The sequence below is a fragment of the Dryobates pubescens genome, chromosome 21, assembly GCF_014839835.1.
Source record: "Dryobates pubescens isolate bDryPub1 chromosome 21, bDryPub1.pri, whole genome shotgun sequence".
Taxonomy (NCBI): domain Eukaryota; kingdom Metazoa; phylum Chordata; class Aves; order Piciformes; family Picidae; genus Dryobates; species Dryobates pubescens.
In genome coordinates, this window is record NC_071632.1 from 5,673,229 (window position 1) to 5,690,025 (window position 16,797).

The 16,797-nt window shown below is 44.5% G+C and overlaps 1 protein-coding gene across 3 annotated transcripts in view; it reads right to left on the reverse strand.

Moving 5' to 3' along the window:
• Positions 1-16,797, reverse strand: part of LARP4B (La ribonucleoprotein 4B) — a 51,840-nt gene that overhangs the window by 13,248 nt on the left and 21,795 nt on the right. For all 3 annotated transcript variants that reach the window (XM_054171316.1, XM_054171313.1, XM_054171314.1), the window contains exons 3-6: positions 5,681-5,828; positions 5,359-5,520; positions 3,180-3,261; positions 1,656-1,792 (exon numbers count right to left, since the gene is read on the reverse strand). In XM_054171316.1, coding sequence (XP_054027291.1) covers positions 1,656-1,792; positions 3,180-3,261; positions 5,359-5,520; positions 5,681-5,828 — 529 coding nt within the window. The remainder of the gene's footprint in view (positions 1-1,655; positions 1,793-3,179; positions 3,262-5,358; positions 5,521-5,680; positions 5,829-16,797) is intronic.

The following is a 16,797-nucleotide window of genomic DNA, read 5'->3' on the forward strand; positions in this document are numbered from 1 at the left end:
GATTTTTCTTCTAAGGCACATGTTGAGTCACACTTTCTTTTATTATTCTTAGTGGCAACATTCAGTAGCCTCTTCTGAGAATTTTATCACAGAATCATACAACTGCAGGTGGGAAGGGACCTCAGGGATGATCTGGTCCAGCCTTTCTTGGCAAAAGTATAGTCCAGCACAGCCCAGCACCCTGCCCAGCTGAACCTTACTGCCCAGTGTTGGAGAACTCACCACTTCCCCAGGGAGATTGTTCCAGTGGTTAATTGTTCTCATTGTGTCCAGTGGGAAGCTCCTGAGGAGCAGCTGCTCCTGTCATGACTCCTGTTTTTTTCATGACTCCTTGTAAAAGGGGAGTCTGCAACTTCTTTGCAGCCACCCTTCAAATAGTGCAGCCCAGAGGTATGACTTCCCCTAAGCCTTCTCTCCTCAAGACTGAACAAACCCACTTCTCAGCCTTTCTTCATATGGCAGCTTCCTAGTCCTTTGGTCATCTCTGTGGCCCTTCTCCAGATCCTCCAGCCTGTCCACATCTCTTTGATGTAGTGGCAATGAAACCTGAAGAGGGATGATGTGGCCTGACAGGCACTGCACAGAGTGGGACAATGACCTTGTTATCTCTGCTGGTGATGCCCTTGTTGATGCAACTCAGCAGCCTCAGCATCGGCTTTTTTCACTGCTGCAGTTTACTGTTCACTCATACTGAGCTTGCTGACAACCAGGACCTCCAGGTGCCTTTCCACAGAGATGATCCCCAGCTGGGGAGATCCTAGCCTACACTCCTGGATTAGGTCTTCTCAGACACAAGACCTTACATTCTGTGATTTGTTCTTGTTAGCTCCTTCATGCTCCATGAAAGCCTCCCTCAGAATTCCACCCAAGTGAGCTCTAAGCAAGCTGAAGTTTGCTCTAAAATATGTCTTAGTACTAACCTTTAGGGTGCTCAACAGGATCTCAAACTACACAACATAGTGGTCACTGCAGTCAAGGCTATCACTAACTGAGGGATTAAAAAGCAGGTTTTCTTGATTTGCAAGTAGCAGTGCCTCATTCCTGGCTGGCACATCTGACTTGTATGAGGAAGCCGTCCTCTACACATTTGAGGAGCCTGATGAATGACATGTGAGCTGCTTGTATTTTCCTCCCATCAGATACCTGGCTTGTTGAAGTAACCTGGAAGAACCGGGTTCTGTTGAACCAAAGCTTGTTTAAGTGACCCCAAATATTGCTTCATTGGTCTTGTCTTCATTTGGAGGTCAGTGGCAGATGCCTACTGTAAGATTCCCTTTGGATACAACTCCTCTGATCTTGACCTAGATGGCTCCCACTACCCCTATAGCCAACTTCTGTACGTTTAATGTTCTCCATAGCAAGTGTGACTTCTCCTCCTCTTCCCTGTCCTCAAGACACAGCCCCATTGTGATCCTTCAGTCCTGTGAGCTGTCTCACCACATGCCACAATTTCAGCTCACATTATTCTCATTTCCACAGATTATTACTCAAGATCTCAAATGTGAAGCAGCTTTGATAAACCCACAGTGCAGTATTTGTGATGGTCTGAACTGGAAGATGCTTGCTCCATGTGCAACAAGAGGGGATGAAAATTGAAGCAGTAGTCCTAAAGCAACTACCAGAGCACTGCCTAGTATTGAGGGGTTTTTACTCACATCTCAGCACTTCAACAATCAAATCCATATCAGTACTGAGTTTCTTGACGTGATCAAGGTTTGCTACTGTCATTATTGGCACATACTGATCACTGTCCATCTGTGATATAAGGTACATGTCGCTGGCGAGATTTTCTCTGTTGGGAGAGAAAAAAGAAAGAGGCAAATGTCACATACTGGCTTCTGCCAATAAACTTGGGACCAAAACTTATCACACAGTAGAAGGTGATTTTCTGCATCAAATTTCTTCTCAGCATTTTCACCAACTTCCCAACCCACTCACTTGGTTTCACCTCCTAGAAAACACCAGGCAGCACGTTACCCCACAAACATACAATAGTGCCGGAAGTTTGCAACTCCCAATGAGCACTAACTGGTTACTCAGGAGTACAGACAAGGAATTGCTCCAGGTTGTTGAGAGCTGTGTCCAGGATGTTCTTCATCTAGACATAAGCACTGAGCATAACTAAGAACAAGTAAACTGCTTCCATCATCTCTCATCTGTCTATACTCAGTGTGTGATTCAGAGCCTTTAATATAATTTTTAAAAGGAAAACAAAAGAAAATTAAAGTATTGTGACAGTTTAGGCTGTGCCTTTAAGAAAAGGATAGCTGGAGAATTCTCTAGCTGAATGTTTAGTTGTTAAAAGGAAAACAAAGATTAATTCTAAACGAATTTCATTGGTCAGAAATGAGACGTACCACAGCAAATATCTCTAGCATTCTTTCTCTCACTCACTCCAGCTTCAGTCTGTCTTTTCATTTCTTGGCCAGAGAGCATGCAACTGACCCTTGAATGAAACTGATAAAAGAAACTAACTTTCCTAACAACTGCTTTGAGCTAACAAATTTCCCTTAATAGCCTTTTTCACCTAATTAACTGTGAGGGGAAAGGGAAGGAGGGGCAAAGAGGTCTGGGGGGAACCCAAAGTGGGATGCTCCTCAGGAGGATCAGTGTTTGTGTTCTTTCCTGTAAATTCTTGTGTAATATTGTAAATATTGTATATTTTGTATATATTCATTGCATTTTATTATTGCTTGTAAAATACAGCTTTCCATTCACTTCCCCAGCTGAGGTTAGCTGTGCTTTATGTGGGTGTGGGGGGGTTAAACCATCTCACCACTACAAGTATAACGGGACCTACAGACACAGTTACAAATATCTTCCTCTGAATTAATGCAAATCTTTAAATGATTAAGCAAAGCTTACCAACTGGCTCAAGTAACTAAGTTTTAATCTGAAAAAACCCTCAGTAACAGTCAAAAACTGCCCTGATCTGTAGCTGCATGTAACTACACTCACTTCAATGTATTTGCTGCTTTATCCTCTAGGCCCAGAAGTTTGGGTAAGCTTTAAGAGGCCCACCAATATAATACTCTGGAATTGATCTTGCTTCCTCCAAGTTCTCATCCTTTCCACTCCATTTTAAGTAACAGCTGAGAAACACACCAACACACATGCCAAGGCAGGCAGTGGATCCTGCCAGTTGTGCCCCAGTTTGCTAGGTGTAGGTACATGCTTACCTGGACAAACAGAACTCCAGGGTTTTCTTCAGTAATTCTCGTAAATCTTCCTGACCTTCTGGCTGCAACTGTTCATTTCCACCTAGTCATTACAATACTTCAGTTAAACATTGAGTTCTGCTGTATGACACAACAGGTGATTTCATCGTGCCCTCATGTCTACTGCTGGCTGTATAACTAGGAACACATTTTCAGCTTCATACATGTTCCCTGGGAACTAGCTCAGCATCAACCAAGACTGTAAAGGAGCCCTTTAAGACAGGAAAATAGAACTCTGTATATGCAGAGCGGAGCTTAACAAGTGAAGACAAACATTTGAAGAGGTTCTAGAAGAGCATCTCCAAGTAGATACTGAAGCATCAGCTCCAGTCTTTAACCAGTTTTGAGCTGACTGAGCCCTGACTAATGCAGGGTGATGAGCATGGTGATGGAGGACCTTTGGACTTCTGGTTAAATCTGAATGCCCCAATGCCCCATTTCAGAAAAGAATTCCACAATGTCACTGCAAAGTACCAGCAGGTACCAATGCAACTAACAACAGATGTGATCCATTAATCTCTTGCTCAAAGAAGGAGAAATTATTTTTTTCTTAGACTTGGAAGTTTAAAAATTCTCAGCTGCAAACACTCACTTCAGGTTCATTTTAGTTTCACCCAACATACTGCAGTCAGTTAAGGGTAAACTAACTGTGCCAGTGGAAGAACTACTTAAAGATCAGGAAGTCAGTGTGACTTTTAGAGATCTAGAAAATGTTCAGTAGTACATTAAATCAATGTAAATTAGTTCTTAAAACCATTTCACACTAACTCTTACCCTCTATATCCCTCCCACCTTCAGCATCTCTCATACTTCTCTTCATCTCTCCATATCCTTTCTTCTTCCTAAAGCAACTTATTTCCTTCATTGTCATGCACACCATGCCAACACCTGAGAAGCATATACCTTGTGCTAACCACTAGTTCCCTTCCCCATTTCCTCTTTCTTCCTTGCCAAAGACCTAGCCAAGACCAAGATGACATGCATTAGATGTATTTTTTAAAATAAAGATTAAAAAAATACCCCCCAGCTTCCAGAGCTGGGACCACCAATGGAGCAGGTGTGTTCTGCTGCTCAGTCACTTTACAGCACTATTTGACTCCTGCTGGAAGGGAACCATTTGGGGTATGCAAAGGAGAGGCTGACAAGTTCTAACACAAAAGCTGAGGGACACTGTTCCCCTCCAGAGTGTTAAGCACCATTAATGTAATTTTCTGTTAGCTATTATTTAGTAATACCCTTAAGCAGAAGAGTCAGAGAGAACTTTCAGTTTCCAACACAAGCAAGGATGCCCCCACAGCTTTGTCCCGTTTCAGCTGTCTTCATTTCCAGCTCTTAGCGATTCTATCCTGGGTGTTTCAAATGCATGTTATAAAACTGGCTAAGCACAAGAAACATGGAGCAGACCTCTCATGAAATCCCCAGTGTATTTTCCTCTCTTCCATCCCTCATCTCAGTTCAAGTAGCAATCCTACATGCATCCTGCAGCTCTTCTATCCCTTTCACTGCAGTATAAGCCTGGCTGAATCTCTATGCTACCTTGCAGAAGTTTCTAAAACCTGCTATAGACTACAGCTACTAACAGTGGCACTGGGAAAAAAAATTATGAACCTCCATTCAAAAAGAATACAAAGCACTGAAAATAAATTGCTGCTTATTTTACATTTTAAGTACAGGACTGAACTTTCAACACATTTAACATTACTACTTGAGACACGTGCTGGGTGAGTTCTACCTCAGTACCTGACCTAACTAGAAACTTGCAGCTTAGGTAGATAGATATTTCAATGGAAAACATCTACACTAGGGACTTGCATCCAGAGTGACATTCCAGAAAATGATACTCAATTATATCCAGAATTTATGATCAGTTCTGTGCAGCACTCTCCTAAGGCCTACAATCAAACAGGAGGAGACTGGTGTACAAGTAAGCCTAGCCTGAGAGCAAGAGAGGATTTCCTGAGGTCTGTTTATAGACCACACATTGAACCAAGAAGGTAGCCTGTTGGGTTTTGTTTGTTTGGGTTTTCTGTTTTGTTTGGGGTCAGCAGGGTGGTCTGTTTCTTTAATGGACTCTCCCTACTCAACTCAAAATATATTTGCTTTTTAAAAGCAAGCCCAAGCAGATGTATCTTTTCCTTACCTGTCTGGGTGGTTTCATGCATAGACTCATACTCGGAATGATCAAGAGCCAAAGGGTTCATCTCTGTCTGGTCTGACACTGGCAGTGCTGGTGATGGCTCCTGCAGCTCTGTCAGCACTGCATTCTGGTGCTTTTTGTCGCCATCAACACTGGCATCCAGTCCTGCAGCAAAGATGGCACACACTCAAAAAGCATCCCTTCTGATCACAGTAACACCATAGTTACACCCACATCTGAAGCTGCTTATCCATTTGCATTCATTGTTTTACCAGGAAATGAATGTAACATTTCTCTCAACCAACAGCTGCAAACTTGTTCATACCTTCTTGACAAGAATCTGGAGGCTGCTCAGGTATTTCTTCCCACGTTCTGCTCACACTACCATCAGTGGCACCACCTGCTTCCAAGTGTAACATATGATTTCCCCAAACTTTTGCATTAGGATTTAACTCAGAAACCTTGGTTGACTCCTGCAAAAACAAAGAAAGAAACAACAAAACAACAAATCCACAAGTCTGTGATTCTGCACTTTGTGGGTGCACAGCATACATCTGTGTGTGTGTGTTCAAATAAACCTACCAGATATACCTCTCAAGGGGGACCTGTCAAGCTTTTCTCACATCTAAATGTGTTAATTGAACTGCCATCCCATAATTGTTTCAGGTACAAAAATGGCAGAATTGTGTTGTAGAGAATTCATCTCCCTGATGAAGAATCCCCAGAAAAGGGTAGCCAAGCAGAGCAAAGTACAGCAAACAGTTCATTCTTTGCCTTTGACAGACTGACTCAACCTGTACTTGCCCCAGACCTCAGGCAGGGCTCCGTCCATGGTAATTCAATGCTGACTGGTAGCTCTATCTACTTCTGGTAAATACCATTACAAAATAAGGACAATTCAAAACCAGAAGGTGGGGGGTTTCTGGACATATAAACAGGCTAACGCCTTTAAGGAAGCATTAGAAAAACTTGAGAGCAACGATACGTTGACAACTTCTGTCACTACTAAAGGAGAAAAATCCAGAGCATCCACAGAGTTAGGTTAGTTCCCCCCAAGGCAGGACAAAAACAATGGATTCTCCCACGATCCACTGAAATCATCTTAGGCCAATCTCCTCTGACCTGGACACATTTAATGGTTATATATGAGCATTATAAAAATGGCTATCCCTGGTCTTTAGAGGTTACTCTCTGTAGTCCCAATGTTTACAACACTTTATTAATACTAACAGGAGACAGTTTCCTCTTTTTGCTAATGTCTGAGTAGAATACAGGAAGTTGTTCCATACTCAGAATATCTTTGCTATGTTTTAATATGTGGGCTATACTGGCAAAGAGTATTGCTCACAATCACAAATACTAATAAAGGTTATTAAAGGAGGTTTTGGGAACTTAAGGATGCTAGGAACAGTAGAGAGTTAAAAAGACAGGCACTTCAAAACTCCATGAAGCTGTAATTATTCTGGAACATGTGCACTCATCATAGTGCACAGAAAACACATCCAGGAGAGCTAAAGACTCTCAGCTCAAACACATCTAGATAGACAAGGGTTATAAGAAGTGGAAGCATTTGACATAACTACTTGAATCCAAAGATGATGACAGGTTGCATCAGTTTCCACTTTTAATACATGAAGAGTTGCCCCTGTGGAGAGCAAACAGCTTCCAGTGCCACCCACTGCCTACACTGTGACCACTGGGCAAGGTGTGAGCAGCTGCTGTACAGCAGCCAGCGCAGGGAGCCATGCTCAGGGCCAGCTCCGCTTGGCAGGGAAGGAAGAAGAACAGCAGCCACCACAGGTCAGCTTTGGTTTTCTTACCCCAGCTAGCCAAGATCCATTCTACCTCATGCCCCATGTTTCTCCTGCAGCCATTCCTTTCTACAGCACTTCAGAAGACCATCTCCAGAAGTGAACAAAAGGACTCCTAATTGCTACCAAGCCATAACTTCAAGATCTCAGGAGATCCACACATATTTCTCCCTATACAAAGGTAAAGAGCACTGTTAACAGTCTGTAGTAAGTTCTCATTCAGAACTGAGAACCTGCATCCAGAAACTTTGCCCAATGTTTAAACTTCCACAGGAGGTAAGCAGAACCAAAAAGGAAAAACAAGCCAAACAAACCACAACCATAAATGAGAAAAGAAACCCATAATAAAAATCCCCCAAAGCCCCATATGAAATATTTATCTATCTAATAAAACAACAACTTGACTTGGCCAATTCCACTTCCTAGCTTCAGCTTAAAGCTGCAACATCAAATCATTTCTGCAGAATACTTACAAACATGTCTTTGTCTTGCCATCCCCAAGTACCACCGGGTTCGAGTGCCAGCAGCCCACAGGGATAACTTCCCACTGCACATGAAGCAGCTGTTACAGCTTGGGGGTCACTCTGGAAGCCTTCAGTGACTACACACATCCTGTCACCCTTCACACAGCTGTCAGGGAGGGCATTATTCCATGGGAAGCCCACCAGATACTCCCCATTACCAGTACTGATGGTGCCGGAGAACAGCTGATTTGTCCAGTCAGCACTGCCGGTCTGAGGACTGATAAAGTGTGGCCACACTTCAGCCTGGGGACTGTGTCTGTCCAGTTCATAGGTGTGCTGCTCTTGGTCACTCGCTCCATCTGCCATCGGCCCCAGGGCCCCGTGCAGGCTGCCGCGCTGGCAGCCTGCGGCCCTGCAGGCACTGTGGATTTCATAGGAAGGAATAGCAACATGTTTGTCTACCTGCTTTGGGTCAACAAGATCTCCAAGCTCTTTGTTTGAGAAAATCTTGTGATCCGCCTGCACCTGTTCCCAACCTGTGGTCAAGTCATTCATTTCAGTACTTAATATGTAACAGGTGGTTCTCAGTTCAGTGCCCTCAGCTTCTACCTGCTTTACATTTCCTGTGGTAAAAGCTCCTGGATTCCCAGCAGACACCCTAAAGTCAGTCAGGTTCTCCTCCTCTGAGTGGACACTGACACACTGTTTCCCTTCTGCATCCTGCAGATTACATTCATTTACATCACATACACTTTTCTCATGAGTTTCTAATCCTACTTCAGCAAAGGGTCCAACAGAAACTTGAGTGGTCCCAGCCTTCGGCTCTGGACTGGCACACTGACACACCTCAGACTCTTCCACTGGTTTCTCATGCACATGAGAACATGACTTTTGACACAGTGATGGCAAACAGTTCTGGGCCTTGTGAAAGACACCATTTGCATCTTCCAGCTGTTTAGGGGCATCTACCAGTTTTACACTCTTGTGCGTACACCTGTCCAAAGCTATGGGTACAGTGGGATCAGAGTAAGTACTCTGATCATGAGGCGAGACTCCATTGCACTTTAAGATGTTTTTATCACTACCAGTGTTAGCATCCAAGTTTTGGTTTACCTTTTCCTCCTTCTTATCAATTGTCTCATCGAGGAGAGCTTCAAATTTTGTCTGTTTTACAGATTCTACCACATCCCCAGCTCTTTTGGCTGAGTCTGTCCACACACTCCATTGATTTGCCACTGTGTGGCAGGAATACAAATCCTGTTGCTCACCCTGTCTACAGTTCATGTCCATCTTATCCATATCCTCCTCTTCCACAGGAGAAAGGGTGTCTTTATCATCTGAATTTGAATTTTTGCAGAGTTTATCCCCTTGTGACTCTTGTGAAATACGAGACTTCAGGCATGTTTCCTCTGTGCTTATGTGATATAGTTCATGAGGTGTCACAGTGCCATCACGTCCCCAGGACTGAGTGCTGCCCAAGCTATTGGCTTCCGTGAGCACGTCACCTTTTACCTCAGTGACACTCACACAGACATCTTCCTCTGTGCCACTGCAGTTTGCAGCTTCAGCTGATGTCTTTTCAGGGCAACCTTTCACTTGAGTGTGAAAACCAGAACTTTCTTCCAAGGTTTCGTGCATTTCAGCTACATTCAAAGCTTCCCAGCTATGCCAAACGGCACCTGTGCATTTCTCTGTCAAGAACTCTTCCAAAAGGCTGTGATGGTCATTAGAGTCAGGTGTAAACACTTGGCTATCACCACCTGCTCTTTGAGATGTTCTTTTTTCCACATCTGAGCTTACTTCACTTTCTTCAGCAAGTTTGCCTACCTGTTGATTCCCCAGAAGAGAATCACTGTCCGAGCCTAATGGTAATTTAGCATTCTCTGCCAGCTGTTTAGCAGCTATGTCCCTCACAACACTGGAGGGATGCCTGCTGAAACCAAGCGAGACAGCCTCACAATCAGGACTTTCCTCAATTTTCCCCAGCTGACATACTGCAGTGTTTAGCAGTGCACTGGAAATGCAATTACTGTGTGTCATTTGTAATGAGTTAGGACCACATTGGCTCTCTTCAGCAGCATCCACACCTTTCACAGGATCACAAGCTCCGTGGAGTGATTTATCACAACTGACAGCAGCACCTACAGTACGTGTGTCCTCCTGCTGACTCCCAGGGATGACTTCATCATATACTTTTGCTCTTAAGCCATCTGTCACTGCATTGCCAGTATCCAGCTTATGCACCTGACTCCTGTCACCCAGTGGGTTCTCACATGGAGACTGGACGTCTGTGCTGCGATATTCCTTTGTTTCCATTTCCTGTGTGTTTGACCCGTCCACTTTTTTATACCGAAACAGTTCTTTCTGTGAGCTAAGCTCAGCTTCCACTTGTTCTGACTGCTGCACTGGAAATTCCTCCCCAGTGTCTGAAGGTCGTGCCATGCTGTGCATTCCTTCATCAGTAACAGCTGAGTTATCTGAGTCTGCTGCAGCCTCTCCATGCACAGTAGCTGGCACCCCTTCACCCCCTTTCAGCTCTTCAGCATCTACAACACAAATACTGTAGAACTCCTTGTCTTTTGTATCTTGTCTGTCGTCTACACCAGGGCAGGAAAATGCTGGAGACATCTCTTTATATGAGCTTGAAACTTTTTGTAGACTGTCACTCTTGCCACCTTCAACATTTACAGTTGTTTCCCTCTGCCCCGAATCACCACACGTAACTGCACCATCCTCCAGAAAACATCTGTTGAAGGAAATCCCATCCTGTGCGCCGCTGTCTAGGATGTCCACTACACGGGAAGGAGAAATATGATCAAAAAGGCAAGGCTCTTCTGCAGCTACATTTTCAGGATTCACATTACTGTTAACCCTTCCTGCACTGCTCACGTTCTGACCGCTGCTGTTGGCTTTTTCAGGCGCTGCTTTTTCAGTAACTCCGCCTTTCCTTTCCTCAGCTTTCTGAGGGTTTCCATAGGTACCAGAGACCTTCAGGCGGTGACTAAAGGAATTAAGGAAGCTAAAAGGTCTGTCATACGTCTTCCTAGAGCTCTCACAGGGAGCACTCTCTATGCTTTTGTATGAGGGGTATTTAGTCCTTCCATCCCAGAGGCCCAATGCAGAGCCTGATGTGGCACAGTCATTGCCGTGCCCGCGTTCGCTGCCGGCCGGCACCGCTGCCCCGCCAACTGTCCTTCCCACTGCACGCAGACCCTGGCTTTCCACACTGCCTAAAACTGAAGAGAAAGGTTTACTTATCCTTGGCTCTGTTGCTTCCTCTTCCACAGATTTTTGTAACAAGCTGGTTTTCTCCTCATTCGTGCTGTTGCTGAATTCTGTACTGAAGCAGCAGCCCATGTTTAATAAGCAGCGTCAGGGGAGTCTTCTCATTGCAATCACCTTCCTCTACACACCAACTTTCTACTGCTACTGAGGAGACAAGCCAACACCCAGCCGCCAAAAATAGCACACTTTAAACCATGCAGGGGTTCATGTGTCATTGCCACTCAAAGTCCAGATCCCAGTTGCTGAGCAATGTTGTAGTATTTCATCATATGCACTGCAATATTCAAGCCAAATCATTGTCCTAATGAGCTTACAGCCTGTTTACAAGTATTAGCAAGTCTTACAAACTTCCATTGTTTGATTTCCTGAAGAGTTTCCTTCATCCAAATCATTAAAACGTTTTAAATGACATCTTTCACAACACCCATGAGTGCAAAAAGCCTGCTTGGCTTCATATTTAATACAACTCCTGCTTTCTGTGTAAGGGTAGAAGGTGTTTTGGCTTCACATCTTCAAATCTGATTCAAAGGCTGAACCAGCGGAAGTTAAAAGAACAAATATTTTGAACTCTTTTTCTCCTTCTCCTCCCTTCCCCCAGAGCTGAACCTACCCCAGGATTACTTCTTCAGGAAAAACAGGATAAAGATAGATAAGAGCTCATGTAGTCCATTGAGCAGCCATTGTATGTTATCAGGGAAGCTAATTCTGGTCCAGGCCTTTTTTTTTTTTCACGCCGATAAGGAATGAGAAAAGTAAAATACACAATGCCTCTGCCTTAGAGCACTGGAAGGGGCCTCAAGATCATCTGGCCATCCATCTCAGTACTGTGGCAGCATAAACCTGCACTTAACAGCCAGAAAATGTGTGCATTTCTCTACACACAAAACCCCAACCCTGGACGGCTTTCAAGGGTAGCTTGCCTAAATGCTCCTCCTTCCAGAAGTCTGTATCCAGTGTAAGTTCTCTTTGCTGTCCACAAACAGGCTTATTCCTGACCTTGCCACAGCTGTAACATCTTCATACACGTGCATTTACTCACCCCAAGGCTTCATCTAGTGCAAGTCTCAGAAGAGACCTTATTGCTGTCTACGACTACCTGAAAGGTGGTTGTAGCCAGGTGGGGGTTGGTCTCTTCTCCCAGGCAACCAGCACCAGAACAAGAGGACTCAGTCTCAAGCTGCACCAGGGGAGGTTTAGGCTGGATCTTCGGAAGTTCTTCACAGAAAGAATTATCGGCCATTGGAATGGGCTGCCCAGAGAGGTGGTGGAGTCACCATCACTGGAGGTGTTTAGGAAGAGACTGGACGGGATGGTTGGTGCCATGGTTTAGTTGATTAGATGGTGCTGGGTTGGACTCGATCTCAAAGGTCTCTTCAAACCTGGTTCTATTCTATTCCCTTTACTGACTGAAAAAGTGGTTGCTTCTTCAAAAACAGAACCCCACTAAGAAGGTGGAAATTACACAGCAATCTTGTCTGCTCCAAACAGAGTTCTTGCTTGCCTTTGCAGAACCTTAGGTCAGCCAGGCCTCCTCTCAAATCCACTGCCATGATTTCATTCAGAGAGCCTGCAGATTGTTCCTCTACAGCACTCTACCCAATTACTTAAATGATACTGAAAACAGAAGAAAGGAAGACAACAAAGAGCTTTCAACTCCATCTCAAATATTGAAAGGCTATTTTGAAACTGATTGTGCACCTCATGGCAAATGTCATCATGATGTACTTGAAGTAGAGCTTTAAGTCAGCCTGACAGCTTGCTTCATTGCATTCATACAGCAGTACATGAAGGTACTAAGGCTAAGTCAGGTACTTGCCTTTCAACTGGCAAGTAAGAGATCTGGTTTAATTTCCACTGTAAAATATACTTGCAAGGTAAAGGCTGCTTCACAGATCCATGCTCTTAATATTCTACTGTCATTACTTTCTGTTCTGTATGATGGCTATTGTGACTATCTTTGCAGCTGCTTTCACAGCAAGTCCATAGGCTACGTAATACTGAATCGTGTCTTAAGCCCTTATCTGTATAGCCCCTGCTACCACCACACTGCAAGATTTCTGTTGTTCTCAAAACTGCAAGGAAGCAATAAATAAATCAGTCCATGTTTACCAGAGAAGCCCACAGTCACTGCATCCTTTCAGTCTCCTTCACTGGCTTCTGACAGAATCAACACACAACAAATTTTTAGCTCCTCTCTTGTATTCATTCTTACCTATTTGGTAAACTAAGTTTACATCCTTTTAGAGTAATGAACAAAAACAGAACCAAGCATTTTGTTTCCCATTATCACCTGAAGACTAAGAAGAGAAGCAATGCTGCACTGACCCAGAGTAAATAGAACCAGGGTAGACTAAAATCTGAATCAAGAGAATGAAAACTTGCCTTGTTTGTTGGTTGGGTTTTTTTTACTATCCCAAACTGTTCACAATCTTATGGCACTAACTTGCAAGTACAAGGCAGTACTGAGCAAATGCAGGACTCCAGAAAGTCAGAATGTCACTTTGGTCTCCACTGCAGCCACTATGAAGTGCTCCTGCAGACACAGTAGTAGAGTTACTATTCAGCAGCATAAAACTGAGCAGAGGTGAATCTTTTCCTCAGACAGTGTGAAACGCTTCTCTTCTGAAGCTTTCTCAAGGGATTCACACGTTGAGTCATTTCTCATGGTGCTTCTCTTTGCAAAAAGATAAATGCAAAGCTGTAACACAGCTGCCAACTAACTTTCTCTCTCCGGGTAAGTATTCTGCTCCCAGGACAAACCAACCACAACAAAATGATGTGTTTTGGATTCTTAAACAGAACTGTAAATGCCACAGGCAGATTGAGCTTTTGTATGTGAAAAACATACTGATTAGCTTCCAGGGGAAACCTATTAGGCACTAATTCTCTGACCATGAAAGAGACTGCTGAGCTGGTCAGGAAGTACATTCCCTCCTCAGCAAGGTTGCTTTGAAACTGCAGAGTAAGAAAAGAGGAAGACTACCTTCCCCCCCAGCTTATCCCTCCAAGGCCTGCAAGAGATAGTTCTTTGGGACAGAGAGCCTGGTGCACCATTGCTGCCATCTGCTGCATTGCTTTTCATTCTCCCGTGGGCCAAAGTTATTCAACATGCTTGGATCCAGACTTAAACCATGCCAAGTCACTCCTCTCTTCAGCATTCCCTGGAACCAAGTCCAGGGAAAGGGGGAGGGAGTTACTTATAATAGCCAGTTTTTTGAAGAACTGCCACAAGCAAACAATTCAAGCTGCTTTTAACATCTGCATGAAGTCACAGCACTACTTGCAAAGTTTGCCACTGCTCAGAAAACTCCCCCAAACAGATCAACGCGAGGCAGGATTCTTCCTCTGTGAATTAATCATTAGTAACTACACGCTTCCTGCAGAGGAACTGAGTGCCTTAAGAGACAGACCAGGGCAAAGTCCACTTTTCCAGGGCCTTAACAAGCACTTCAGCTATCAACTAATGGGGAGAAAATGGGCGAAGCAGTTCAGGCAAGCAGAAACTGCTTCCAGTTTTCCCATACTCTTGTGCGTACAAAGGCACACTTTGTACTTGTGCCTTCGGTTTTATCTAACAGCTCCAATGATAATCTCCAGTTTTAAGCATGTATGGTGCACATTTCTCAACACTCTTGGTTTTGGGATTATCACTAAGAAACCAAAACAAACAGCAACACAAGTTTAAGCAGAAAACACCACATTATTGTTCTGCTACATCACCTGAGCTCCCTTGTTTAACTTCCAAGACCTTAAACCTTAAAAACCTTCCAGCTAAGTTAAATGTTGCCACCTGCTCTGAAAAGCACCTCAACAAAATTTGTGCTCTGCCACTTCAGAGCCCAGCTCAGATGGAGGGGTGTGGATGTTTCTTATTTTGGGTTGGTTTGTTTTCCTTTATACATGTATTTTGACTCTGATCTAAATAGGTTTTCCCTCTCCAAGGAACAAAACTGCTCTGAAGCAGCACTTCCATGACCTAAACAATTATTTTCTTACTAAGTATTTTAGCTCTCTGTCCTGCACACAGCTGTGCAGAAAGCAAGACTTCAATACAGACCAGGGGGATGAGGTGTTAGAAAGCAGTCCTGAGGAAAAGGACTTGGGATCGCTGATGGATGAGAAGCTGGATGTGAGTAGACAGTGTCCACTTGCAGACCGGAAGGCAAATCACATCCTGGGCTGCATCAAAAGCTGCATTGCCAGCAGATCCAGAGAGGTGATTCTGCCACTTTGCTCTGGGGAGACCTCACCTGGAGTAAAGTGTACAGCTCTGGAGCCCTCAGTATAGGAAGGACGAGGACCTGGTGGAGCAGGTCCAGAGGAGGGCCACAAAAATGATCAGGGGGTTGGAGCACCTCTGATAGAGGACAGGCTGAGGGAGCTGGGGGTTTTCAGCCTGGAGAAGAGAAGGCTCCAGAGAGACATAACAGCAGCCTTGCAGTACCTTAAGGGGGCTTACATGAACGATGTTGAGAGACTACTTACAAAGGCCTGCAGTGACAGGACAAGAGGCAATGGCTTCAAACCAGAGAAGAGCAGATTTAAATTAGATGTTAGCAACAAGTTCTTTCCTATGAGGGTGGTGGAACACTGGAGCAGGTTGCCCAGGGAGGTGGTTGAGGCTCCTTCCCTGGAGGTATTCAAGGTGAGGGTCAACAAGGGCCTGGGCAGCCTAATCTGACTTGGGATGACCCTGATGACTGAGGGGAGGTCAGACTGGATGACCTTTGGAGGTACCTTCTGGCCCAGACTATTCTGTGATTTTAAGTCACCAGTTAATTGATGCTAATTAACAGCAATATACCTATTCATCTACTTTCATTTTCACATGTGCCTATTCCTTCTCAAGGACAGGGGTTCATCCCATCATCTTACAGAGCTCAGTTTTAAAATATAACCTGATATCTAGTTTCATTCATCCCTTTTCTGTAATGAAGTAACTAGTCTTGAAGAAGCAGTGATTGTCCTGTACTCCCCAGGCCATAGCTGACGTCATGCCTAGCCCTGGCTAAGGGAAAAGAGAGCGCAACATCACAACAGACAGCACAACGATTGCTCAACTTCCCCTCCAATATATCAAGGTTAAATGGACTGCCAAGAGTTTAAATACCCCTTTTACACACCAAAGCAATTAAACACTAGCATGAGAAGTCATCCACAGGTGTGTAAGTGTTCAGCAATTTTCTTATGGTCTTATGTGACAGAATGTGAACATTGAGCAGTTTTGATCATTCATGATGCTGATATCCTGCATCTTCAGTTTAAGGCCTACTCCTCCCCTCCCCCATTCAAAGCTATTCACAGAATCAACAAGGTTGGAAAAGACCTCAAAGATCATCAAGTCCAACCTATCACCACACACCTCATGACTACTAGACCATGGCACCAAGTGCCACATCCAATCCCCTCTTGAACACCTCCAGGGATGGTGACTCCACCACCTCCCTGGGCAGCACATTCCAACAGCTAACTCTGAGAACTTTCTCCTCACTCAAGCCTAAACTTCCCCTGGCACAGCTTGAGACTGTGTCCTCTTGTTCTGGTGCTGGTTGCCTGAGATAAGAGACCTGGCTACAACCTCCTGGCTACAACCTCCCTTCAGGTAGCTGTAGACAGCAATAAGGTCTCCCCTGAGCCTCTTCTCCAGGCTAAACAACCCCAGCTCCCTCAGCCTCTCCTTGTAGGGCTGTGCTCGAGACCTCTCCCCAGCCTGGTTGCCCTTCTCTGGACACGTTCAAGAGTCTCAATGTCCTTCTTAAACAGAGGGGCCCAGAACTGGACACAGTACTCAAGGTGTGGACCAGCTAGTGCTGAGTACAGGGGCACAATGACTTCCATGCTCATGCTGGCCACACTATTCTTGATGCAGGCCTGGATGCCAT